This window comes from Phyllobates terribilis, unplaced genomic scaffold, assembly GCF_046119375.1.
Source record: "Phyllobates terribilis strain yellow unplaced genomic scaffold, ASM4611937v1 Scaffold_5__5_contigs__length_657084704, whole genome shotgun sequence".
Lineage (NCBI taxonomy): Eukaryota > Metazoa > Chordata > Amphibia > Anura > Dendrobatidae > Phyllobates > Phyllobates terribilis.
The window spans coordinates 15,050,924-15,073,470 of record NW_027362765.1 but is presented as its reverse complement, the minus strand read 5'-3'; the positions used below and the strand labels follow the sequence as shown (position 1 = coordinate 15,073,470).

Genomic DNA, 22,547 nt, shown 5'->3' with positions numbered 1-22,547 from the left:
GTATATAATTCCACATGTGTTAATTCATAGTTTTGATGTCTTCAGTGTGAATGTACAATTTTCATAGTCATGAAAATACAGAAAAATCTTTAAATGAGAAGGTGTGTCCAAACTTTTGGTCTGTACTTTATGTGTTGGCGGCTCTGCAGGTGGAGGTATGTGGAGATTCCCCATTACTGGGCGCAGGGGGCATTAACCCCTTCAGCACGGAGACTCTTTTGGGGTCTTGTGTTGCCCCTTTATAAGAATCATAAGGTTTTTGCTCTGTTTCCTGTAATAGATACATACGACCCAACTATGGAGACAGGAAGTGAGGAAACGTATTGTTCTCATAGTACAGGGCCCCTTTACTGGCCCCACACAGTGTAATGCCCCCATTATGCCCCTTATGCAGTATGTATGATGCCCCCACACAGTGTAATGCCCCCATTATGCCCAATAGTCACTGGCATTGACTCCCTCTCACAAAATGTTGGTGTATACATTGATCGTATATTGCGTCTGTTTGTTACCGCTCTACCCTCATATACCCGGGATACACTGCATCTGTTGACCCAATTAGAGGGGATCACTATAGAGGAGAATACCATCTTGGCCTCCATTGATGTGGTGGCCCTCTATGGTAGTATCCCACACGATGTGGGGATCATGGCGATGGGACATTTTTTAAAAACGAGAGCGATTGAATGTTCCAATCACAACAGGCTCATACAGGAGGTATTGTGGTTCATCCTGACCCATAATTATTTTTTGTTTGACGGTAAGTACTTCCACCAGCTCAGGGGCACGGCAATGGGGAGCCCCTGTGCCCCCACCTATGCCAACCTGCTCCTTGGCTGGTGGGAGGAAACCGTCATCTTTGGGGAGGATGATAAGTGGTGGCACCCATGTATAGGCTGCCGGGCCAGATACATCGATGACATTTTGGTTTTTGGTTTGGCTCAGAGGCCATTTTTGGGCTTTTTGTGGAGACTATTAACAAGAATTCTCTTGGTCTCAGATTTACATTTGAATGTCAGAAATCTAACATTGCTTTTCTGGATCTGATGATCAAGAAAGAAAGAGACAGCTTCATTAATACAAATACATATAGGAAGCCGTCCGCCACGAACAGCCTCCAAAAGTGGGATAGCCACCACCCAGAAACATTGAAGAGAGGCTTCCCGAAGGGCCAGTTCCTTCGGATCAGAAGGAACTGTTCCAACTTTGGTACTTTCAGGGAGCAAGCAGATAACCTCTACAGGAGATTTAGAGACAGGGGGTATCCTACCAGGTCCTAGATAATTCGTATAGGAATGCAAGCAGCAGCGACAGGCGGTCCCTGTTGACAAATAAGGGAAGAGAACAAGGGACAGAAATGTCAAGGATTGTTGGTACCTTTGACAATCAGTCCCTAAGAGTATAGCAAATTCTGAGGAGACACTGGAATATATTATTGGCAGACCCAAATCTCAGGGGATTGGTTCCATCTTCCCCGAGTGTCACATACAGAAAGGGAAGATCAATCGGGGACCGTCTTGTACACAGCCTATACCAAAGACCTACTAGACCAGGGACCTGGCTGGATAGGAGACCCTGTGGTTATTACCGCTGTGGAAACTGCTGTTACTGTGGGTGGATGGAGGTTTGCAAAACCTTCAAGAGTGCATCCACGGGAAAAATATTCTCTATAATGTACTATGAAAACTGCAAAACGTCTGGGATGGTCTACAAGGCCACCTGTACCTGTCCATTGGACTATGTGGGGAAGACCACGAGGGAGATTAGAAGGAGAGTGGGAGAACACCTGGAGGAATTAGAAACAGGCGGGATACCCCGGTTGCACATCACATCAATGAAGTCCATAGGTGACGCTTAACCCTAGAACGCATACCTGGGGCCTCGCAGGCCCGCCCTGTTAATTGTTTTCTATTTTCTGCAAGATTTCTTTAGTTCGAATTTTGAAACTCTAGGTATTCCTCAGGTATATAGTTGTTTGTCATTTCCAGTTGGTCATTTATTTATTATTTGCACACGAGCCTAAAAGGCCCCAGGTATGTGAAAGTGTAGATTTTTATGGTCATGCGTTCTAGGGTTAAACGAAATATCTTTTTGCATGGTGGAACTGTTGAGACCCAAAATAAGAGGGGGTAACCTTGACAGAGTGATTCTGAGGAAGGAATCCGAATGGATCTTCAGAATGCAATCGCTGACCCCAAAAGGATTGAACGAACAGCTATCATACACATGCTTCCTATGAGTCTCTCAATCGTGGTCTTCCCTTCCTTCCTCCCTCCCCCTCTGTTCATCTGGTTTAGCCTTCCTCCTTTTAACATATGGTGTTTAGCAACATAAACCTGAATATTGCCATACTTTTGACCAGTCTATTAGGGGTCTCCTCATTGTAGAGATTGAGTGTAGAAATGGCCCAGTGTTCATTATAATGACAGGGACACTGTCACACTGGGTTTAGTTCCATACACATATCATGGGTTCCCCTATCCGGTGCCATTCATCATTTGTCTATGACATTTCCCTTTATATCCCTTCTTTTTTCTATTTTTCTTTATTAATTCCCCATTTCGGTTTATGGTCATGGATGACTAATATTTTGAGAAGCCTTGTAACCTACTCTCTTATTAATATGATCGATTATTGTGGCCACAGTACTCCTGATGCAACTTTAGTACCCATGGGAATGGCTTTATATTGTCCCTTGAGCATACACCCTATGGGGAACTGTACTTGTTCAGTGTAGATGCGTAGAGTGAACCTAATATGAGTTACAGTCTGGAGCGCAGATGTCAACTCCGGGAAATACACTTCCGATGTAGCGCCATCATTATCTGCACATAGTGTCAGTGTGCATTCCACAGTGGAACGCAAACGTCACTTCTGGGTGTATAGCCAACCAGTGAAAGGCACATCCGGTTTAGTGCCATCATGACCTGTGCGCAGCGCTGGTGTGTGTTCCACTGTGGAGCGCACACGTCACTTCCTGGTGCGTGTCCGGCCGGACGCACGCTTCTCCATGGATGTTAGAGATGCATCCGGATCCGGCGGTGACGTCGCTGCATCTGCGCATGGGTACTGTGCTGCGGACCTCTAGGGTCTAGATGTCAGACATGCGCAATCGTGAGATTAGGACAGGGAAGCACAATGCGCTATATAGGACCATATACCAGAGAGGAATGGGGTATGTACTAACATATCAATTAAGGGGGATATTTAAACTTGGCCTCTGGACATTGCTCCATAGCCTGATATCCTGCTGCAACCCTACCTATCCTGCAGCTACCTAAAATATCCAGCTTTATCCATTCTGGGCATAGAATTCAGCTATCGGCCTCCTGATGAACCACAATGATTGGAGAAACACGTTGAGGTAAAATCTAAACACGAGATAAGTTTATTTATCTATTCTCTATATCTATACTCTTGGTTATTTTTATGCTAAGAATACCTCTGTACTAGAATAGGCAGTCACCTTACCCTTTGTGCTTCGTTCACCTGCTAGGGCACAATAGAGACAGGAAGGGACAGTCGCAGCTGAGGGCACTAAATACGCTACTAGGGTGCCAACCTCCGCATTGGCAGGATCAGAATAGAGTTGTATTAGGGCAATATAAGTCCTTATTATTTACCCTCCTCAGGGAGTAAAGTCATTAATGAATATTGATAGTTGCCACATTTGTTTTTAATACACGGGCAATGGTGTGTTTTAATGAAACAAAATAAAGATATACATTTTTAGAGGGTTTATATGTTCACGCCAATTTTCTTTTGAAACATTTTATTATCTGCTTTTTTTCTGGTGTTTTTCTTGTAACATTGGAAAGCCTAGGCCAGAAATAGACCCCATAAAACACTGTACTTGGAGACTTTGGTATCAAATAATTTCTGTCCTCGGTGTTTGTGCAAACAAAAAAGCTTTTATAAATGCCTCAAACTTCTGTGTGTGAATCAGACATGAGATCTAATGTGATAGAAGATTGCATTCTGGGGAAGATGGGAAACATTAATTTGACGGCCAATGGTGATTTAGTCAGTGACGGACTCTGGCTAAATATGTTTCTAGAGCTGTTGTAGAAGATGAAGATGTCATCCTCATCATGAAGTAGTTATTTCTCATGTCACGTGTAATGAATATCTCCTGCAGTATTGCTAATGCCGATTCCAGTGTCGGTAAATGAGATGAGAATTAGCGTTATGGAAGATGAGTCTATGAGAAATGTATTCAGCTGAAGACTCCGAGGAAGGAACTGCTTGTTGTCTGTGGCCTAAAATATCTAGGTTTTATTAGTAGATGTAAAGACGAAAACTAAATACTGTAAAATAATAAATCTCCTCATATGTTTCCCCTTATTATCTACAGTAATTGTATTATTAGCCTGGATTTTTATGATGTTACATTGGATCATCTTCTTCTCATTCAGATCCCTACAATATCGGATCCTTTCAGTGAAGATCTTCGATATAAGAGAATTTTCCTGATTGATCCATCAAAGATGGATATGGACAGAGACAAGATGGCGGAGAGGATATTACACCTCACCCTAGAGATCCTCTTCCGGCTTACTGGAGAGGTGAGAGATTCTGATGACGTCACATTACATCATTCTCATCTATGGGAATAACAGATGGACAGAACTGGAGAGGTGAGGACTCTGGAAATGTCTAATGAGGTTTATTAATGTGTCTCTCCTTAACCAGGACTACACAGTAGTGAAGAAGACCTCTAGTGAACACTGTCAGGATTTTGTATCTGAGGGATGAGAAAGACCCCTGAGTAAAATCACAGGGCCTACCCCTCAACCCATGATACATGAGGACATCAATGACCAAAAGATCCTAGAACTCACCTACACGATGACTGAGTTGCTGACTGGAGAGGTGACACTGCTGGGAATGCTGGGACATTATACAGTAACATTATGAAGGGATCAGGGGGTGATGGTATTATTGTATGTGTCAGGTTCCTATAAGGTGTCAGGACGTCGCTGTCTATTTCTCCATGGAGGAGTGGAAATATTTAGAAGGACACAAAGATCTGTACAAGGACGTCATGATGGAGATTCCCCAGCCCCTCACATCACCAGGTAATAAACAGGATGTAGCGCCGGCGTCCCTGCCCTCTGCTAGGCAGGGACGCTGTTCCCCTCACCTCTCTGCTCCATGCCCGGCATCCTCCTCCCGCTCTGCTGGCAGCGCGCGCTCCTTCCCGGCCACTGTGCTTAGGGCGCGCGCTCTCCCTCCCTCTTAAAGGGGCCGCGCGCGCCGTCCTAAGGAGTCCCCGGCCAATGGCCGGAGGACTTCACCATATATAAGGCACCTCCTCCAAAATGGAGGTGCCCGAGCAATGTTGTTGCACTGTTCACTACTCTGCTTCAGCCCTCAGGTCCCGTTGCCAGTTACCTGCCAGATACCTGCCAGATTCCTGCCAGCTTGCTGTCTTATTCCTGCCTGATTATCTGCTACCTGCCTGCTAGTCTGAGGTCCGACGGTCTGCCTTACTACTCCTGTCAGTCTGTCTAAGGACCAGCCTGTCTGCTCACCTGGGAGCGCACTTCAGCCACCTGCCTGCTTGCCTGAGGTCCGACGGTCTGCCTTCCAACTCCTGTCAGTCTGTCTATGGACCAGCTTGCCTGCTCACCTGGGAGCACACATCTGCTACCTGCCTGCTAGCCTACCTGGAGGCTCCGCCGTCACGTGCTGTGACCACCTGCCTGTCCAGTGACTCCTGCCCGCTCACCTGGGAGCGCTCATCTGCTGCCTGTCTGCTAGCCTACCTGGAGGCTCTGTCGTCACGTGCTGTGACCACCCGCCTGTCCAGAGACTTCTGCCCGCTCACCTGGGAGCGCTCATCTGCCGCCTGTCTGTTGGTCTTCCTGGAGGCTCCGCCGTCACATGCTGTGACCACCCGTTCATCCAGAGACTCTCGCCTGCTCACCTGGGAGCTCACGTCTATCATCAGCCGCCACAGGTCGTACCAACCCTTTACCCAGAGACTGCCCCGGTCACTTGCCGTGACCATCTGCCCGTTCATCCAGAGACTGCCCCGGTCACTTGCCGTGACCATCTGCCCGTTCATTCAGAGACTGCCCCGGTCACTTGCCGTGACCATCTGCCCGTTCATCCAGAGACTGCCCCGGTCACTTGCCGTGACCATCTGCCCGTTCATCCAGAGACTGCCCCGGTCACTTGCCGTGACCATCTGCCCGTTCATTCAGAGACTGCCCCGGTCACTTGCCGTGACCATCTGCCCGTTCATCCAGAGACTGCCCCGGTCACTTGCCGTGACCATCTGCCCGTTCATTCAGAGACTGCCCCGGTCACTTGCCGTGACCATCTGCCCGTTCATTCAGAGACTGCCCCGGTCACGTGCCGTGACCATCTGCCCGTTCATCCAGAGACTGCCCCAGTCACTTGCCGTGACCTCCAGCCCGTTCACTCAGAGACTGTCCCGGTCACCTGCTGTGACTTCCTGCCCGTCTTCCCTGGTCGCCACCCGCTCCCTTACAAGGACCGCCCCCTTGTATAGTAGCTCAGAGGTTCCGCCTCCCAGACCCGTTACAGTTTGCTCGGGCCATGGAACCCGGTGGCACCCAAGCTCCCTCGCTCTCGGACCTGTGTCATGAACTGTCCCGTCAAAGGTCCCAACAGGAGTCCATCCTGGGTCACCTGCGGAATGTCAATACTCGCCTGGACACTCTGACTGCTCCACCAGCAACCTCCGCCAGTGCCATGTCTCGCAATCCGGCAGCTCCGCTGCCCACTAATACCATGGTATCCTACCCCGGACCCCGGCTTTCTGCACCTCCTCGCTTCGGAGGCGACTCCGCCCAGGCTCGGGGCTTCATAAATCAGTGCACCCTGCACTTTGAACTATTGTCCCACCAGTTTAACTCCGACCGAGCCAAAATTGCATTCATCATGTCCCATCTCACCGGGGAGGCCCTGGCCTGGCTAAATCCTCTATGGGAGAGAGGAGACCCCCTGGTGTCCAACTTGCCTGCTTTTCTCACGGCTTTCCGGAAAGTCTTCGACGAACCCGGACGGAAGACCTCATCCGCATCATCACTGCTACGCCTCCGTCAGGGAAGTCTCACCGTGGGCCAATATGCCATACGGTTCCGTACCCTTGCCTCGGAGCTGGCCTGAGATAACGACGCTCTGGTATCCGTCTTCTGGGAGGGTCTGTCCGGCCGTATTAAAGATGAACTTGCCGGTCGGGACATCCCTACCACTCTCGATGACCTAATAACTCTTGCCACCCGGATTGACCTACGGTTCCAGGAGCGTGCCAAAGAGGTCACCCGTGAGAGGAGGTTACCACGTCTAGCTCCTACTTTTCAGAAACCCGTCACTCCCTCCGTCTCTACCCAGGTACACTCTCCTGAGCCTATGCAGGTCGACCAGACCAAGATGGTCAAAACCCGTCAGGACTTACGCCGTGCCGAGGGGAGCTGCTTCTACTGTGGCAGTAAGGAGCACCGGATCCGTACCTGCCCGGAGAGGTCGGGAAACGCCTGTGTCTAGGTTCGCTCAGAGAGGTCGACCTAGACAAGAATAAATCCTCTCCATCTCTGCTGTTGTCAGTCTCAATCGTCTGCGGGGAGAACCGTTATTTCGAACTAGCCCAACTTGACTCTGGAGCGGCCGGGAATCTTATTTCACAGGCCCTGGTAGAGAAATACCGCATCCCCACCAAACCTCTGGCTGTACCCTTGTCTGTTGCTGCCGTGGATGGGGGTCTCTTACCACGCCCCATCCAACTCATCACCGAATCCATTACTCTGCAGGTGGGAATGCTGCATTCTGAGAGTATCTCCTTTCATGTTCTGCCTGGACTCTCCCACGCCCTCTTGCTAGGCCTACCTTGGCTCCAGAGACATGCACCCGTGCTTGACTGGCAGACCGGAGAAGTCCTTCGCTGGGGACAGGACTGCCATAAGACCTGTCTGGTTCCCCTCCATCCTGTCCGTCCTTCTCCTACCCCAGCTAATCTACCTGGACTTCCGATTCCTTATTGGTCTTATGCTGATGTCTTTAATAAAAAGGAAGCAGAGACACTACCCCCTCATAGACCATACGACTGCCCTATCGTCCTGTTACCTGGTACTACTCCTCCCCGTGGGCGTATTTATCCATCTCCATTATCCGCTGCTGAGACCCGGTCGATGTCCGAATATATTGAGGAGAATCTGGCCAGGGGATTCATCCGGAAATCTACCTCCCCGGCGGGAGCAGGCTTCTTTTTCGTCAAAAAGAAGGACGGCTCTCTCCGTCCCTGTATAGACTATAGAGGCCTTAACCAGATCACGGTGAAGAATAAGTACCCCCTTCCGCTCATTCCGGAGTTATTTGATCATCTGAGGGGGGCTAGAATCTTCACCAAACTGGACCTCCGTGGGGCGTACAACCTGGTTCGTATCCGTCAGGGGGATGAATGGAAGACGGCATTCAACACCCGGGACGGCCACTATGAATATCTGGTAATGCACTTTGGTCTCTGTAACGCTCCTGCCGTCTTTCAAGAGTTGGTCAATGACATCTTCCGGGACCTTCTCTACTCCTGCGTAGTGGTGTACCTGGACGACATCTTGGTCTTCTCTCCTGATCTCCAGACTCACCGGAGGGACGTTCGTCAGGTCCTGCTCAGGCTCAGGCAGAATCACCTCTTCGCTAAATACGAGAAGTGCCTCTTTGAGCAGACCTCGCTTCCGTTTTTGGGCTACATTATTTCTCAGACCGGCCTACGAATGGATCCAGAGAAACTGTCTGCCATCGAGAAATGGCCTCGACCGGAAGGGTTGAAGGCCATTCAGCGATTCCTGGGCTTCGCTAACTACTACCGCCTCTTCATACCACACTTCTCTTCCCGGACTGCCCCAATTTCCGCGCTCACCCGTAAGGGTACTAATCCCAAAGAGTGGCCGTCCGAAGCAGAGGAGGCCTTTCTTTCCCTAAAACAGGCCTTCTCTTCCGCCCCGGTGCTGCATCGCCCGGACGGCAACAAGCAGTTCTTCCTGGAAGTTGACGCCTCCTCCTCTGGAGCCGGAGCGGTACTTACTCAAAAATCATCTTCCGGGAGAATGGTAACTTGTGGCTTCTTCTCCAAACTCTTCTCCTCTTCTGAGCGCAACTATTCCATAGGAGACCGAGAGTTATTGGCCATCAAGCTGGCGTTGGAGGAGTGGCGTTACCTACTCGAGGGGGCTCTTCACCCGGTAATAATTTACACTGACCACAAGAACTTGGCTTACCTCCAGCATGCCCAGAGACTTAACCCGTGCCAAGCCCGGTGGTCCTTGTTTTTTGCTCGCTTTGATTTTGTTCTTCATTTTCGCCCGGCTGACAAAAACGTCAAAGCAGACGCCTTGTCCCGATCCTTTCTGGTGTCCGATCTCGAGGAAGAACCTAAACATATCATCGATCCCGCCAGAGTAATGCAGGTGGCTCCCGTGAGTCTAAATCGTCTCCCTCCCGGTAAGACGTTTGTTTCAGTACCTGATCGGAAGAAGATCCTACACTGGGGCCATTCGTCTAAACTAGCTGGCCACGCCGGTCAGAAAAAGACCCTACAGCTTATTGCTCGGCACTACTGGTGGCCTACCCTGCACAAGGACGTAATAGACTTTGTTTCTGCCTGTGTGTCCTGCGCCCGCAACAAAGTCCCGAGACACCTGCCAGCCGGTCGCCTCCTTCCGCTTCCTGTGCCTGCTGCCCCCTGGCAGCATATTGCTATGGACTTCATAACTGATCTCCCCGTCTCCGCCGGTTGTACGGTCATTTGGGTGGTCGCTGATCGCTTTTCCAAGATGGCTCACTTTATTCCCCTGCCAGCCCTCCCGTCTGCACCCGAGCTGGCTAAAGACTTTATCCGCCACATCTTCCGTCTTCATGGCCTGCCCCTCCACATCGTGTCGGATCGTGGGGTACAGTTCACCTCACGTTTCTGGAGAGCCACTTGTAAACTGCTAGACGTCACCCTGGACTTCTCTTCCGCTTACCACCCACAGTCCAATGGTCAAGTGGAGCGGATCAATCAGAACCTGACCAGTTACCTCCGGCACTTCGTTAATGCCCATCATTCAGACTGGGTGGATCTCCTACCATGGGCCGAGTTCTCTTATAACAATCACGAGAGCGAATCCTCCTCCAAATCCCCGTTTTTTGTAGTCTTCGGTCAGCATCCTCGGATTCCTTTTCCTGTCTCCACCTCTGTGGACAACCCGGCTGCGGAATCTCTCGTTAGCAAATTTTCCTCCATTTGGGAGAGTACCCGATCCGCACTCCTTCAGTCGTCCGAACGGATGAAAAGACACGCTGACAAAAAACGCCTGGATCCTCCACAATTTCGTACTGGAGATAAAGTCTGGCTCTCATCTAAATATGTTCGACTCAAGATACCTTCTTACAAGTTAGGGCCTCGGTTCATTGGTCCTCTCGAGGTCATCAGTCAGATCAACCCGGTGGCCTATAAATTGAAACTCCCGGCCAACTTACGGATCCCTAACTCCTTCCATGTATCTCTCCTCAAACCTGTGGTACTTAACTCTTTTTCCAAGTCTACAGGTACGCCTCCTGCTCCGGTTTCTGCTGAGGACGAGTTTGAGGTAGAGAACATTCTTGCCACCAAAAGGGTAAGAGGAAAGACCTTTTTTCTAGTAGATTGGAAGGGGTTTGGTCCTGAGGAGAGAACGTGGGAGCCCCGGGAGAACATCCATGCCCCTCTTATCCTAGCTAAATTTCTGTCTGGCCTAAAAAGGGGGGGCCTAAAGGGGGGGGTACTGTAGCGCCGGCGTCCCTGCCCTCTGCTAGGCAGGGACGCTGTTCCCCTCACCTCTCTGCTCCGTGCCCGGCGTCCTCCTCCCGCTCTGCTGGCAGCGCGCGCTCCTTCCCGGCCACTGTGCTTAGGGCGCGCGCGCGCTCTCCCTCCCTCTTAAAGGGGCCGCGCGCGCCGTCCTAAGGAGTCCCCGGCCAATGGCCGGAGGACTTCACCATATATAAGGCACCTCCTCCAAAATGGAGGTGCCCGAGCAATGTTGTTGCACTGTTCACTACTCTGCTTCAGCCCTCAGGTCCCGTTGCCAGTTACCTGCCAGATACCTGCCAGATTCCTGCCAGCTTGCTGTCTTATTCCTGCCTGATTATCTGCTACCTGCCTGCTAGTCTGAGGTCCGACGGTCTGCCTTACTACTCCTGTCAGTCTGTCTAAGGACCAGCCTGTCCGCTCACCTGGGAGCGCACTTCAGCCACCTGCCTGCTTGCCTGAGGTCCGACGGTCTGCCTTCCAACTCCTGTCAGTCTGTCTATGGACCAGCTTGCCTGCTCACCTGGGAGCACACATCTGCTACCTGCCTGCTAGCCTACCTGGAGGCTCCGCCGTCACGTGCTGTGACCACCTGCCTGTCCAGTGACTCCTGCCCGCTCACCTGGGAGCGCTCATCTGCTGCCTGTCTGCTAGCCTACCTGGAGGCTCTGCCGTCACGTGCTGTGACCACCCGCCTGTCCAGAGACTTCTGCCCGCTCACCTGGGAGCGCTCATCTGCCGCCTGTCTGTTGGTCTTCCTGGAGGCTCCGCCGTCACATGCTGTGACCACCCGTTCATCCAGAGACTCTCGCCTGCTCACCTGGGAGCTCACGTCTATCATCAGCCGCCACAGGTCGTACCAACCCTTTACCCAGAGACTGCCCCGGTCACTTGCCGTGACCATCTGCCCGTTCATCCAGAGACTGCCCCGGTCACTTGCCGTGACCATCTGCCCGTTCATTCAGAGACTGCCCCGGTCACTTGCCGTGACCATCTGCCCGTTCATTCAGAGACTGCCCCGGTCACTTGCCGTGACCATCTGCCCGTTCACCCAGAGACTGCCCCGGTCACTTGCCGTGACCTCCAGCCCGTTCACTCAGAGACTGTCCCGGTCACCTGCTGTGACTTCCTGCCCGTCTTCCCTGGTCGCCACCCGCTCCCTTACAAGGACCGCCCCCTTGTATAGTAGCTCAGAGGTTCCGCCTCCCAGACCCGTTACACAGGACTAAATACACACGGCCTATAATTATCTGTATGTGTTTCCTCTAGATCTATCCAGTAAGAGGACAACACCAGAATGATGTCCCCATCCTCTTCTTCAACAGGACAAGAAGATCCCAATGTTCCTCAGGATCATCAGGTAGATGGAGAGAAGGTGTCATGAGATCTCCCCTATGATGTGTAGACGGCTGTGAAGGTCTTGAGCTCAGTCTTGTTTTATCTACCAGTATTATAAGTTTTATACTTGTGTAATGAGAACGGTGGAGATGGCAGGATTAAAGCTGATCATAGATGTGACTTCTCCATCTGTCTGTGACTTTTATAATATTTGTTTCAGGTTGAAGATCGGACCCATATTAATACTACAGAGACATATGTGAGGGGTGATGAGCGGTGTAAAGAGGAGATTCCTACATATGACTACCCAGGGGAGTAGTAACCACTAAATACTGAGAAGTCACAGATTCTTCTCAGTCACCGGCTGTGACTGCTTTATCAAGCGTGTAGTCCAGCTGTATCACAATCATGTGATCACCATTTTGCCTCTAAATCACAACATTCTCCTCCACCAAAAACTGTTCAAATTACTTTGGGCATTGAAAGCCCTTTTCTATAGAACATACAACCTGGAAGATCCACCTAGCTAAATTAGAAGATGTTGACCCTTACCTGCCCAGATCTGTAAACTACAAAGCCAAATGACAGCGCATGTAGAATGTGCTGACAAGTTAGAAAATCACTTGAAAAATATTACGATTGGCCTGTAAGAGAAAGCGGAGGGTAATGATTCTGTTGGCTTCCTAGATCCCTGATATCTTATTGGATAAATCTACAGTGGGTAAAATAATTATTTGATACATTGCAGGTACACTTCAATTGTGAGAGTCAGAATCTTAAAAAGAAATCCAGAAATTACATTGTATGATTTTATATAATTAAATTGCATTTTATTGCATGCAATAAGTTTTTGATACAATAGAAAAACAGAACTTAATATTTGATACCGAAACCTTTGTTTGCAATTACAGAGGTCAGACATTTCCTGTATTTCTTGACCAAGTTTGAACACACTGCAGCAGAGATTTTGGATAACTGTTCCATTCCCATCTTCTCCAGATCTTTCAGGTTTTGGGGCTGTCTCTGGGCAACATTGCGTTTCAGCTCAGTTTAAAGATTTTCTATTGGGTTCAGGTCTTGAGATTGGCTAGGACCTTGAATTGCTTCTTCCGGGACCACTCCTTAGTTGCCTTGGCTGTGTGTTTCGGGTCATTGTCATGATGGAAGACCCAGACACCACCCGTCTTCAATGCTCTTACTGAGGGAAGGAGGTTGTTGGCCAAAATCTAGCGATACATGACCCCATCCATCCTCCCTTTAATACGATGCAGTCATCCTGTCCCTTTTGCAGAAAAGCACGGCCAAAGTATGTTGTTTCCTGCACCATGCTTCATGGTTGGGACTATGTTCTTGGGGTTGTACTCATCCTTCTTCCTCCAAACGCGGTGAGTGGCGTTAATACCAAAAAGTTTTATTTTGGTCTCATCTGACCACATTACCTTCTCCCATGGACATGTACTGGCGTGAACAGGGGACATTGCGTGCCCTGCATGATTTTAATCCATGACGGCATATTGTGTTACTAATGGTAATGTTTGAGACTGTGGTCCCAGCTCTCTTCAGGTCATTGACCAGGTCCTCCCGTGTTGTTCTGGGCTGATTCCTGACCTTTCTCAGAATCATCCTTACATAATGAGGTGAGATCCCCAGACTGAGGAAGATTGACAGTCATCTTGTGTTTCTTCCATTTTCTAATAATTGTGCCAACAGTTGTTGCCTTCTCACTGAGCTCCTTGTCTATTGTTCTGTAGCCTATCTCAGCCTTGTGCAGGTCTACAATTTTGTCCCTGGTGTCCTTAGACAGCTCTTTGGTCTTGGCCATGGTGGAGAGGTGGGAGTGTGATGAATGTTGGACAGGTGTCTTTTATACAGGTAACGAGTTCAAACAGGTTCAGTTAATACAGGCAATGAGTGCAGAGTAGAAGGGCTTCTTAAAGAAGAACTAAGGTCTGTGAGAGCCAGAATTCTTGCTGGTTTGGTAGGTGATCAAATACTTATTTCATGCAGAAAAATTAAAAATTAGTTATTTAAAAATCATACAGTGTGATTTTCCGTTTTTTATTTTTAGATTCTGTCTCTCACTGGAGAACTGTACATACAATATAAATTACAAACCTCTCCATTCTTTGTAGGTGGGAAAACTTTAAAAATCGGCAGTGTATCAAATACAAATTTTCCCCAGTGTACCTTCTCTCCCTTCTGTGCTGCTGAATTTGCTGATATAGTCCCTATAAGACCAGGTCCAGTCTTTTTGGCTAAACTTCACTTTTAAGATCGACAACATTAAATGTGCAGTGAGGGCCAAGTGTGAATTTCTCTACAATAACAACAGAGTTTCCCTTTATCCTGACTTTTCATTTTCTTTTAAAAATAACTAACTTCAAACATGATTGTGATAAACTATACAAAAAACATTACACCTGTGCCATGATATATCTCTAAGCTGTGCGTGGCTGATGGCTGTAATATACATTTATTCACGTCTGCAGGAGATGTGTTGGCATGGCTCGAGCCCTGGTTTCATGGATTCACTCCACGTGATAAATTACATTATATAATATGTATACCCAGATTGTGCTCCAGGAGACAGACACACACTATAAATTAAGTGGGTTTTTCTCACTATAGTAATGCCAAATACATGGATGCTAAATGTGGTAGGGCACACTGTAAGGCTCAGAAGCAAGGGGTAGATTTGACTTTGAAAGAGCGGAGATTGGTGGATTGGTTTATGGAAGCCATGTTGCTTTTCATGTGCCTTTGAGCCACTAATAATGGGGAAACCTCTGTTTTTCTCTTCACCCATGACAGTACAACTGAGAGAGGGATCTGCCCCACAAGGACAGGAAACCTACTGAAATAAAAGGGCTGTACCTCTCCCCTGCATCAATTGGTTTCCTGTCTTTGATGGGAACCTTGTGCTGAGATACGGTGGTCAAGATGGAGAAAAGCTTACCCAGCGCTGTCCCAGTGTCCAGAAGAGCAGGCTGCGTGTATGTGGCGCCAGCCTTCAGGTACCTGGAAGCGTGGTTCTCTGGTCTCATGGGGGCTCTGTGCTGGTGGCAGAGACAGATCCAGGGCTTGTCTCAGACCACCGCGCCACCCCCCTCCTGCCGCACTCCCCGTGCCTGCTCTCCCCTGGTCTCAGCATGATAGAGCTGCCGGGAAGGACATCCGGTTGCACGCACCACTGATGTCATGGGCGCAAGGCACGCTTGGAATGGGCGTGCCCTAGTGACATCAGTTGGTGCGGTGGAAGAAAATGGCGGCGCCCTACATGTTGGAGGCCGAGGCACTCTGGAGTGGTGCACCCGGTCAGCTTTCGCGAGGGGGGGGCAATCATCGGAGGACCGAAGGAGGTGGACCCCTTCTTAAAAGAGAGCAGTGGAGCAGAATGCTGCTCACGCTCCAGCTTACCTTGCCTGGTTGTCTTGGAGGATCAAGACAATCAGCAGCAGCCACCAGTTCGCCATCAACGTGGACATAGGAAAGGCAGTCATTCGAGTGGCAGGAGCAGTAGCCATCCCAGCCAGAGGAGCAGAGTGTCTCAAGACTCCTCGGTCTCCAGAGAGGATGTATTATGTATCCCGCCACAGCCTCTGAATCCGGTACCCTTTCAGCAACAGCAGGTGGTGAATGGCCCCTTATTGTTTCCTTAAATCACTAGGAGAGGCCTAGAAAAGCTAGCGCTAAGAAGAGTAACAGAGCGTGTACACTATGCAGAAACCCTCTAGCAGTGGACTGGCAGAAAGATCTCTGCTCAGACTGCATCCACAGGACTATTAGTGAGGAGACACCTGACTTTGCAGCAAGCCTTAGGTCCGTCATCAGATGTCAAGTGTAGGGCTCCCTAAAAACCCTATTAAAAAAAGGGAAGAATAAACTTAGGGAAGTTTCTTCTGATTCTGACTCCTCTTCGTTGTCAGAAGGACAATACCATAGAGAGTCCTCATCCTCTTCGGACAGTGACATGGTGCTTTCCGGTGGGGGATACAGATAAGTTAATTAAAGCCATTAGATCAACAATGGTCTTGAAGGAGGAGAAGATGGCTAAATCCCAAGAGGACATGATGTTTGGAGGGTTAGTGGAGAAAAAGAAACGCACCTTTCCGGTCAATAATAAGATCCAGGCACTCATTAGCAGAGAGTGAAGCGAACTGGAGAAAACCGGTGCTTTGCCCTCATCCTCAAAAAGGAGATATCCTTTTGAGGAAAAAGATTCGGAGTAATGAGATAAGGTCACTAGGATCGATGGTGCTGTATCAAGATCATCAAAGAGGTCGGCGCTACCCTTGGAGGATTTAGGGGTGCTCAGAGATCTATTAGATAAAAAGGCGGATGCATATCTAAGGCACACATTGGAGACAGCAGCAGGGGGTCTGAAGCCGGTGATTGCTGGAACTTGTATCGCCCATTACCTTATGATTTGTCTGCTACAGCCAGAGGAACAGCTAAAAAACAAAAACCTCAAGAGATAAGATTTTGTCTAACCTGCCCTTGCTGCATGGAGTTGCAGCATTCCTAGCGGACACATCCGCTGACTCTGTGAAATTAGCGGCTAGGTCGGCCGGATTGTTAAATGCAGCAACACAGGCCTTGTGGCTCAAGGGCTGTCCGGGAGATCTACAGTCAAAAAATTAACTGTGCTCTATACCGTGTGATGGACCATTTTTGTATGGGAAAAAGTTGGACGACATCCTAGAAAGGGCCGGTGACAAGAAAAAGAGCTTTCCTGGATTTTCAGTGGATTCAAGGAAGACTTATTTTTGGAGGAAAAAAATTAGTAGGGGATTTGCTCCAGGGGAGAGAAGAAAGTGGGAATTTAAGAATAAAAGACAAACTGGGTGTGAAGATTCGGGGTCTTCTGTGGGCATAATACTACTCAGACAACACAGGGTGAGAGTAGAACAGTGTGGCAATATTTTATTGAACCACCAAACAGACCATAAACAAATAGAATAGTCCCAGCAAATACCCAAGATGGTGCAAAATTACACAGTCTCATCCTTCCGCTGGCCTGCCGGGAATAGAGCAACTGCGACTTTCGGATTTCCAGGGCCAACTACCTCAACCAGTGGCCCCCCGCTCTTGGCAGGCCAACACAGAGGAAGTAGCGGCAAGCTTAGGAAGCTGACAGTCCATCTGGGTACAAGGCCAGGAGACCCGAGGGACCCACCCTGGCCTTTTGGAGAGTTTCCATGGGGCCAGTTGACCGGTTGACCGGCTGATCCCAATCTGGCTTCTCCGAACGTCTCCATGGGTTCCAGGCGACTGGAGGGTCCCACCCGGCTACCCCAAACAACATATCCATGGGGCCAGGTGACCTCCTTGTCTCGACCTGGTTTCCTTAAATGTATCCATGGGCTCTCTGATGGTCCATGGAACAGATCTGTATCCTTCCAGTCAGGGCCGTGTTCCCTTAGGCTGGAATCCTTAGGGGGAAACAAGCCTTGGTAATTATTATGTTGCAGTCTACTTGGTGTGACTTATCTATATGGGTTCAATGGACATCTATCACAATGCATCCTATATAAGAGCCATTTGGTCTAATGTATAACATATGCATGTTTTGTGGATCTAGCTATCCCCTGACTAATATAGCATTGTCTGTCTGGATTTAACCTTGTTAAACCTTCATGTTAATGGAGTAATTCCAGTGTACACCTAATTCTCGTGGTCAGACTATATTAGTCCACTAGATGGGGATAATGACTATATGAATTTGTACCCTATGTATGAATACTCAACCACTTTTGGTACTGAAATTTCAAGGCATAGAAAAAGTGTATACACCTATCCGGGGGGGGGGGGACCATAGATGTAAACTGCTAAATAGGAAATCATATTGGATTTTTATGTTAGAAACCCGAGTACCCTTTGGATTGAATCTCAGGCAGGATTTAATACATTTTTAAATAGCTCAATAAAAGCTATGTTTTATTCAAGTTTATAGCCTGATTCGCTGTATCATTACTCTTATTTTCTGATTCACTTTACAATAATCCCTACTTGGGAAACTATTGTGCAATAATCTTGTCACATATGATACTATATTTCTCCATGTAGACTGTTGTGTACTCCCATTTATTCTACTAAAAATACTTTTACATTGTAGTGGTTTTTTTTTTACCTTTGGCTTATTCAATGGCAGTGGATTTTCCTCCTGTATTTATTTAGTTTTAATGTATTTTTTAAATATATGTGCTATAAAATGTATACATTTTATCTATTTGAATTATTTCTATTGATCTATTTTCTCTTCCATGGGAGTTTTTTTCTTTTTTAGCTGAATAGATTCAATTACTCCCATTAACTTATAGTACCTATTTAGGCCTTAGGTTGGAATCCAATTGAATTCAAATCTGTGTCTCTCTGGATGGAGCCATCTACCAAAACTGCTGTCCTGAAGTGTCTGTGATTCTCTTATTCAAGTCGGTCTGCTACAGAGGCATATGTCCCCTAAATAGTTCACAATTGTCCTTTCAAGCACACATTCACAGGTCAAGGAGGGAAGGTGTAGGGCTCAAGTCTTATTGTTTCAGCATTTAATCAATTTGCATAGTTGGTATCCCCCCTACTCTTGTAAATCAACAACTAGCTGGCTTAGTACTATATGTAATTAGCATATTAACAAACATCATTGTTCCTCTACACTAAGTTGCAGTCCTTCTTGACCAGCCAAAGAAACATACAAAAGTCAACACAAACACAATAGTGTATTTCTTTTGGCCTAACAAATCTAGATGTCTGGCTAATTAAGATTAGATATCTTTACTTAACCTCCGGCACTAATAAGTGAAGAAACAACTGTGTATCATTCCAAAATGAAATTTATTCTAAAAGAGTGACCATAATGAGATAATAACCTACGGAGCGTTTCGTTTCGGCTAATTGCCTTTTTCAAGGTTATCTGTGTCAATAAAGAATATAAACACTATATTTAATATGGTCATCTAAATAATAAAGCCAGGCATATTACATACATATTTTTTTCAACATACATAGAGCTCATATCTAAGGTTGCCAAGTAGTGGGTCACTTTTTTCAAGCATAGGTGGTCATATTCAAGCGCAAATTGTGCCTATAATATAAAAATAATCAGTAAGAAATCATCAATGCCATAAAATCAGAAAGGAGCTGGCAGACTTAGAATCCTAAAGGTATTCATCCCAGAAGGAACCAGGAGATAAAATACATAGAGGAATAATGAGATATAAAAACAACACTTCAGAAACAAAAGAAAGACTGAAATCCTCAGGGTGCATATCAGAAAGTATCAAGCCAAATATATAGCTGTGAAACTTACTTATTTGATTCCAGAAATCCCACAAGGGTGCGTCCATGTAGCGTAGCAGAAGATCAATGCGCCGGTGTGTGCATGTGGGAGATGTGTCCCACTTTATATGCGTCAAGGCAGGAAGGGGTGGGTGTGAACAGTAGTGGTGAGTGGATGATCATTGTTCTGGAAAACTATACCGCCACGACCGAAGAATGCGGTGCAGTCTGCGTTCCACCGCTAGCTGGATGTGACGTCACTACCGCTCACCAGAAGTGACGCGCCAGTATAATACTGAAAGAGAGGGGTGAGTTGCGTTCCACCATGCGCATGCGCAGTAAACCTAAAGCGGGCTATATGAGAATAAGACTTGGAACAGGGTGACACCATAAATGAGCATAGAAGAGAGGTGAGAAAGGTGAAAATCAACTACATTAGAGGAAAAAGAAGAGGGAAGAAAAAGGAAAAGAGCAGGGGGGGGGTAAACAAAAGGGAAAATAAAAAGCAAACAAACAAAAAAAGAGGAAGGGAAGACAAGAAAACTACAGGGAAGAAAAAGGGGTTAAAGAAAAAACAAGAGAAATGAGGAAAGATGCCGGAGCAAATACCTCTGGAAATTCTAAGGAGCCTGTGAAATAAACAGAGAATTACATTAGTGTCCTTAATATTAGAGATTTTTAAATATTTTTATATAATTTTATATAAAGGCAAGTCATAGTGAATACAAACATATATAAAGACATGAGAAGAGAATCCTATTGATTCCTACAGTAATAGAAACCTCTAATAAAGAACCTCATACTCCCTATTTAGTCCATATGGTTCCAAGGTATTTAATTTAAAAATCCAAAAGGATTCTCTTTCTTTTAATCTTAGGATGCGGTTTCCAACACCTGAAAGCGTAATTGAGAAACATTATGCCCAGCCTCTATAAAATGGGCAGGAATCTGTAATAATGTCTTTTTGCACCTAATCGTGGATTTGTGTTGTGAAATGCGGTCTCGGACATGTTGGGTAGTCTCCCCAACATATTCAAGACCACATTGACACTTTATCAAATAAACAACATAATAAGAATCGCATGTGTGAAAAACATCCGAAAAAAATTACGGATTTTGGATGTGTGAAATATTCACCTTTGGTAACATTAGAACATTGGGGGCAATGAAGGCACGGAAATGTGCCTCTTTTTGGGGTTGCTAGAAAAGTTTGTGTATCAACCTTAGTGGGAGAGCCTACATCAGCCCTAACCAAAAAATTCTGTATATTTCTTGGTCTCTTATGACAAATGAGAGGAGTAGTTTTAAATTCTGTAATTTCAGGATAAGAGTCGTGCAATAAAGACCAATGTTTCTTAATTGCCTGATGGAAAAGATTCATCAAGGGGTGGTGCGTATTAACAAAGGAAATCCTAGGAACTTTCTGTAGATTTCTCGGTGATGGGGTCCCTGAATATTGGAGTAGGTGCTCGGGATAACCTCTGAGTCTAAATTTGGTTCTCATTTCATCTAATCTGGTGTCACGTAGGGACTTGTCACTTACAATCCGTCCAATTCGACAAGAGTTGGGAATGTGGTAAGGATTTTTTTATGTGTTTAGGATGACTGCTGGTGTAATGCACTAAACTATTACGGTCTGTAGGTTTAACATATAGGTCAGTGGACAGGGAACCATATTCATCTTTAACGACATTGGTGTTCAAAAAATTGATCTTGGTTTTACTACAATCCATTGTAATGTAATTTCTGGTGTACAGTTATTAATTTCCTGGACAAAAGAGATAAGTGATGGCTCATCCCCTACCCAGATAATAAATACATCATCAATATACCTTTTCCAAGATAACGCATATCTTTGGAAAAGCAGGTTCTCAAAATGCGCCATGTAGATATTAGCGTATGGAGGCGCCACGTTTGAGCCCATGGTTGTGCCAGTTTTCTGAATGTAAAATTGGTCTTCGAACAGGAAGACATTTTTGTTCAGAATGAAGGTAAGTAAAGATAATCAGAAGTCCTGTTGAGAAGGGCAAAAAATTGTATTTTGCAAAAAAAGCTTCATGACAGTTAAACCTTTTTCATGAGCAATGCTGGTATACAAATTATTCACATCCAATGTTACAAGTAAGGAGTGTGCGGGAACCGAACCTATTTCATTTAAACATTTAAGAAAGTGAGATGTATCCTTGAGGAAAGAGGGTATATTTTGTATCAAAGGAGTTAGGATTATTTCCAAAGTAATTGCTAGTGGAGATAACAGTGAATTTGTAGAGGCCACAATGTGTTGTGTAAATTCTTGTGGACCTTAGGGAGAGTGTAGAATACTGGTGTGATAGGATGTGTATTTACCAGAAATTCACTCAGTTTGATGTCAATAATGTCCCTATCTTTAAATTGTTTAGTCAAGTTTTGAATTTCTCTAGATATCTCCCATGTGGGATCTTGGGATAAAGGTGAATAAAGATTACTGTTGGATAACTGAGAATATATTTCCGCTATATATTTAGATCTGTCCATCACTACAATAGAGCCCCCTGCTGATTTTATGACAATGCTTTTGTTGTTTTTTAAATCCGATAAAGCTCTTTCCTCTATCTGAGTACATTTTGATGAATTTAAAGGTTCCTTTTCTAATGTTTCCCAAAATGTTAGCAACTTCTTTACGGACTAAAGCAATGTAAGTCTCCACGGGATGATACGTTCGAGGCGGATGAAATGAGCTGGATATAGACAAATTCAATTGCTTCAGCGAAAATCGGGTCATAGTCTGTGAGACATCAGTGGTGCTAGTAGAATCATTCCCCTTCTGTTGGGACTTAAGATGAAAAAAATGTGCCTTTAGTCTTATTGTTCTAAAAAATCGGCATAACTCTTGATCCAAAATAGTCATTAAAGTGTGGCGTTGGACAAAGGATAAACCTTTTTGTAATACTGATGACTCAGCTGGAGATAAGCTATATGTTATAAACAATAGGTTCTACCATACCTGGGATCTCGTTTGCATACGTGATGTGGCTGCGGTGCTTTCGTTCGCCCTTCCGGGTCGTTGCCTGTGTCCGCATCCACGTTTGGTGCCTAAAACACAAAAGCCAGGGCGTGAACTCTCACTATCAGAGCTGGAAGTGGCAGGTGAGAATCCTCG

The 22,547-nt window shown here is 46.7% G+C and overlaps 1 protein-coding gene across 1 annotated transcript in view; it reads left to right on the top strand.

Moving 5' to 3' along the window:
* The window catches only part of LOC141270836 (uncharacterized), a 175,387-nt gene that overhangs the window by 31,077 nt on the left and 121,763 nt on the right, over positions 1 to 22,547 (top strand). Inside the window, exon 9 of the mRNA XM_073680937.1 lies at positions 1,001 to 1,209. Coding sequence (XP_073537038.1) covers positions 1,001 to 1,209 — 209 coding nt within the window. The remainder of the gene's footprint in view (positions 1 to 1,000; positions 1,210 to 22,547) is intronic.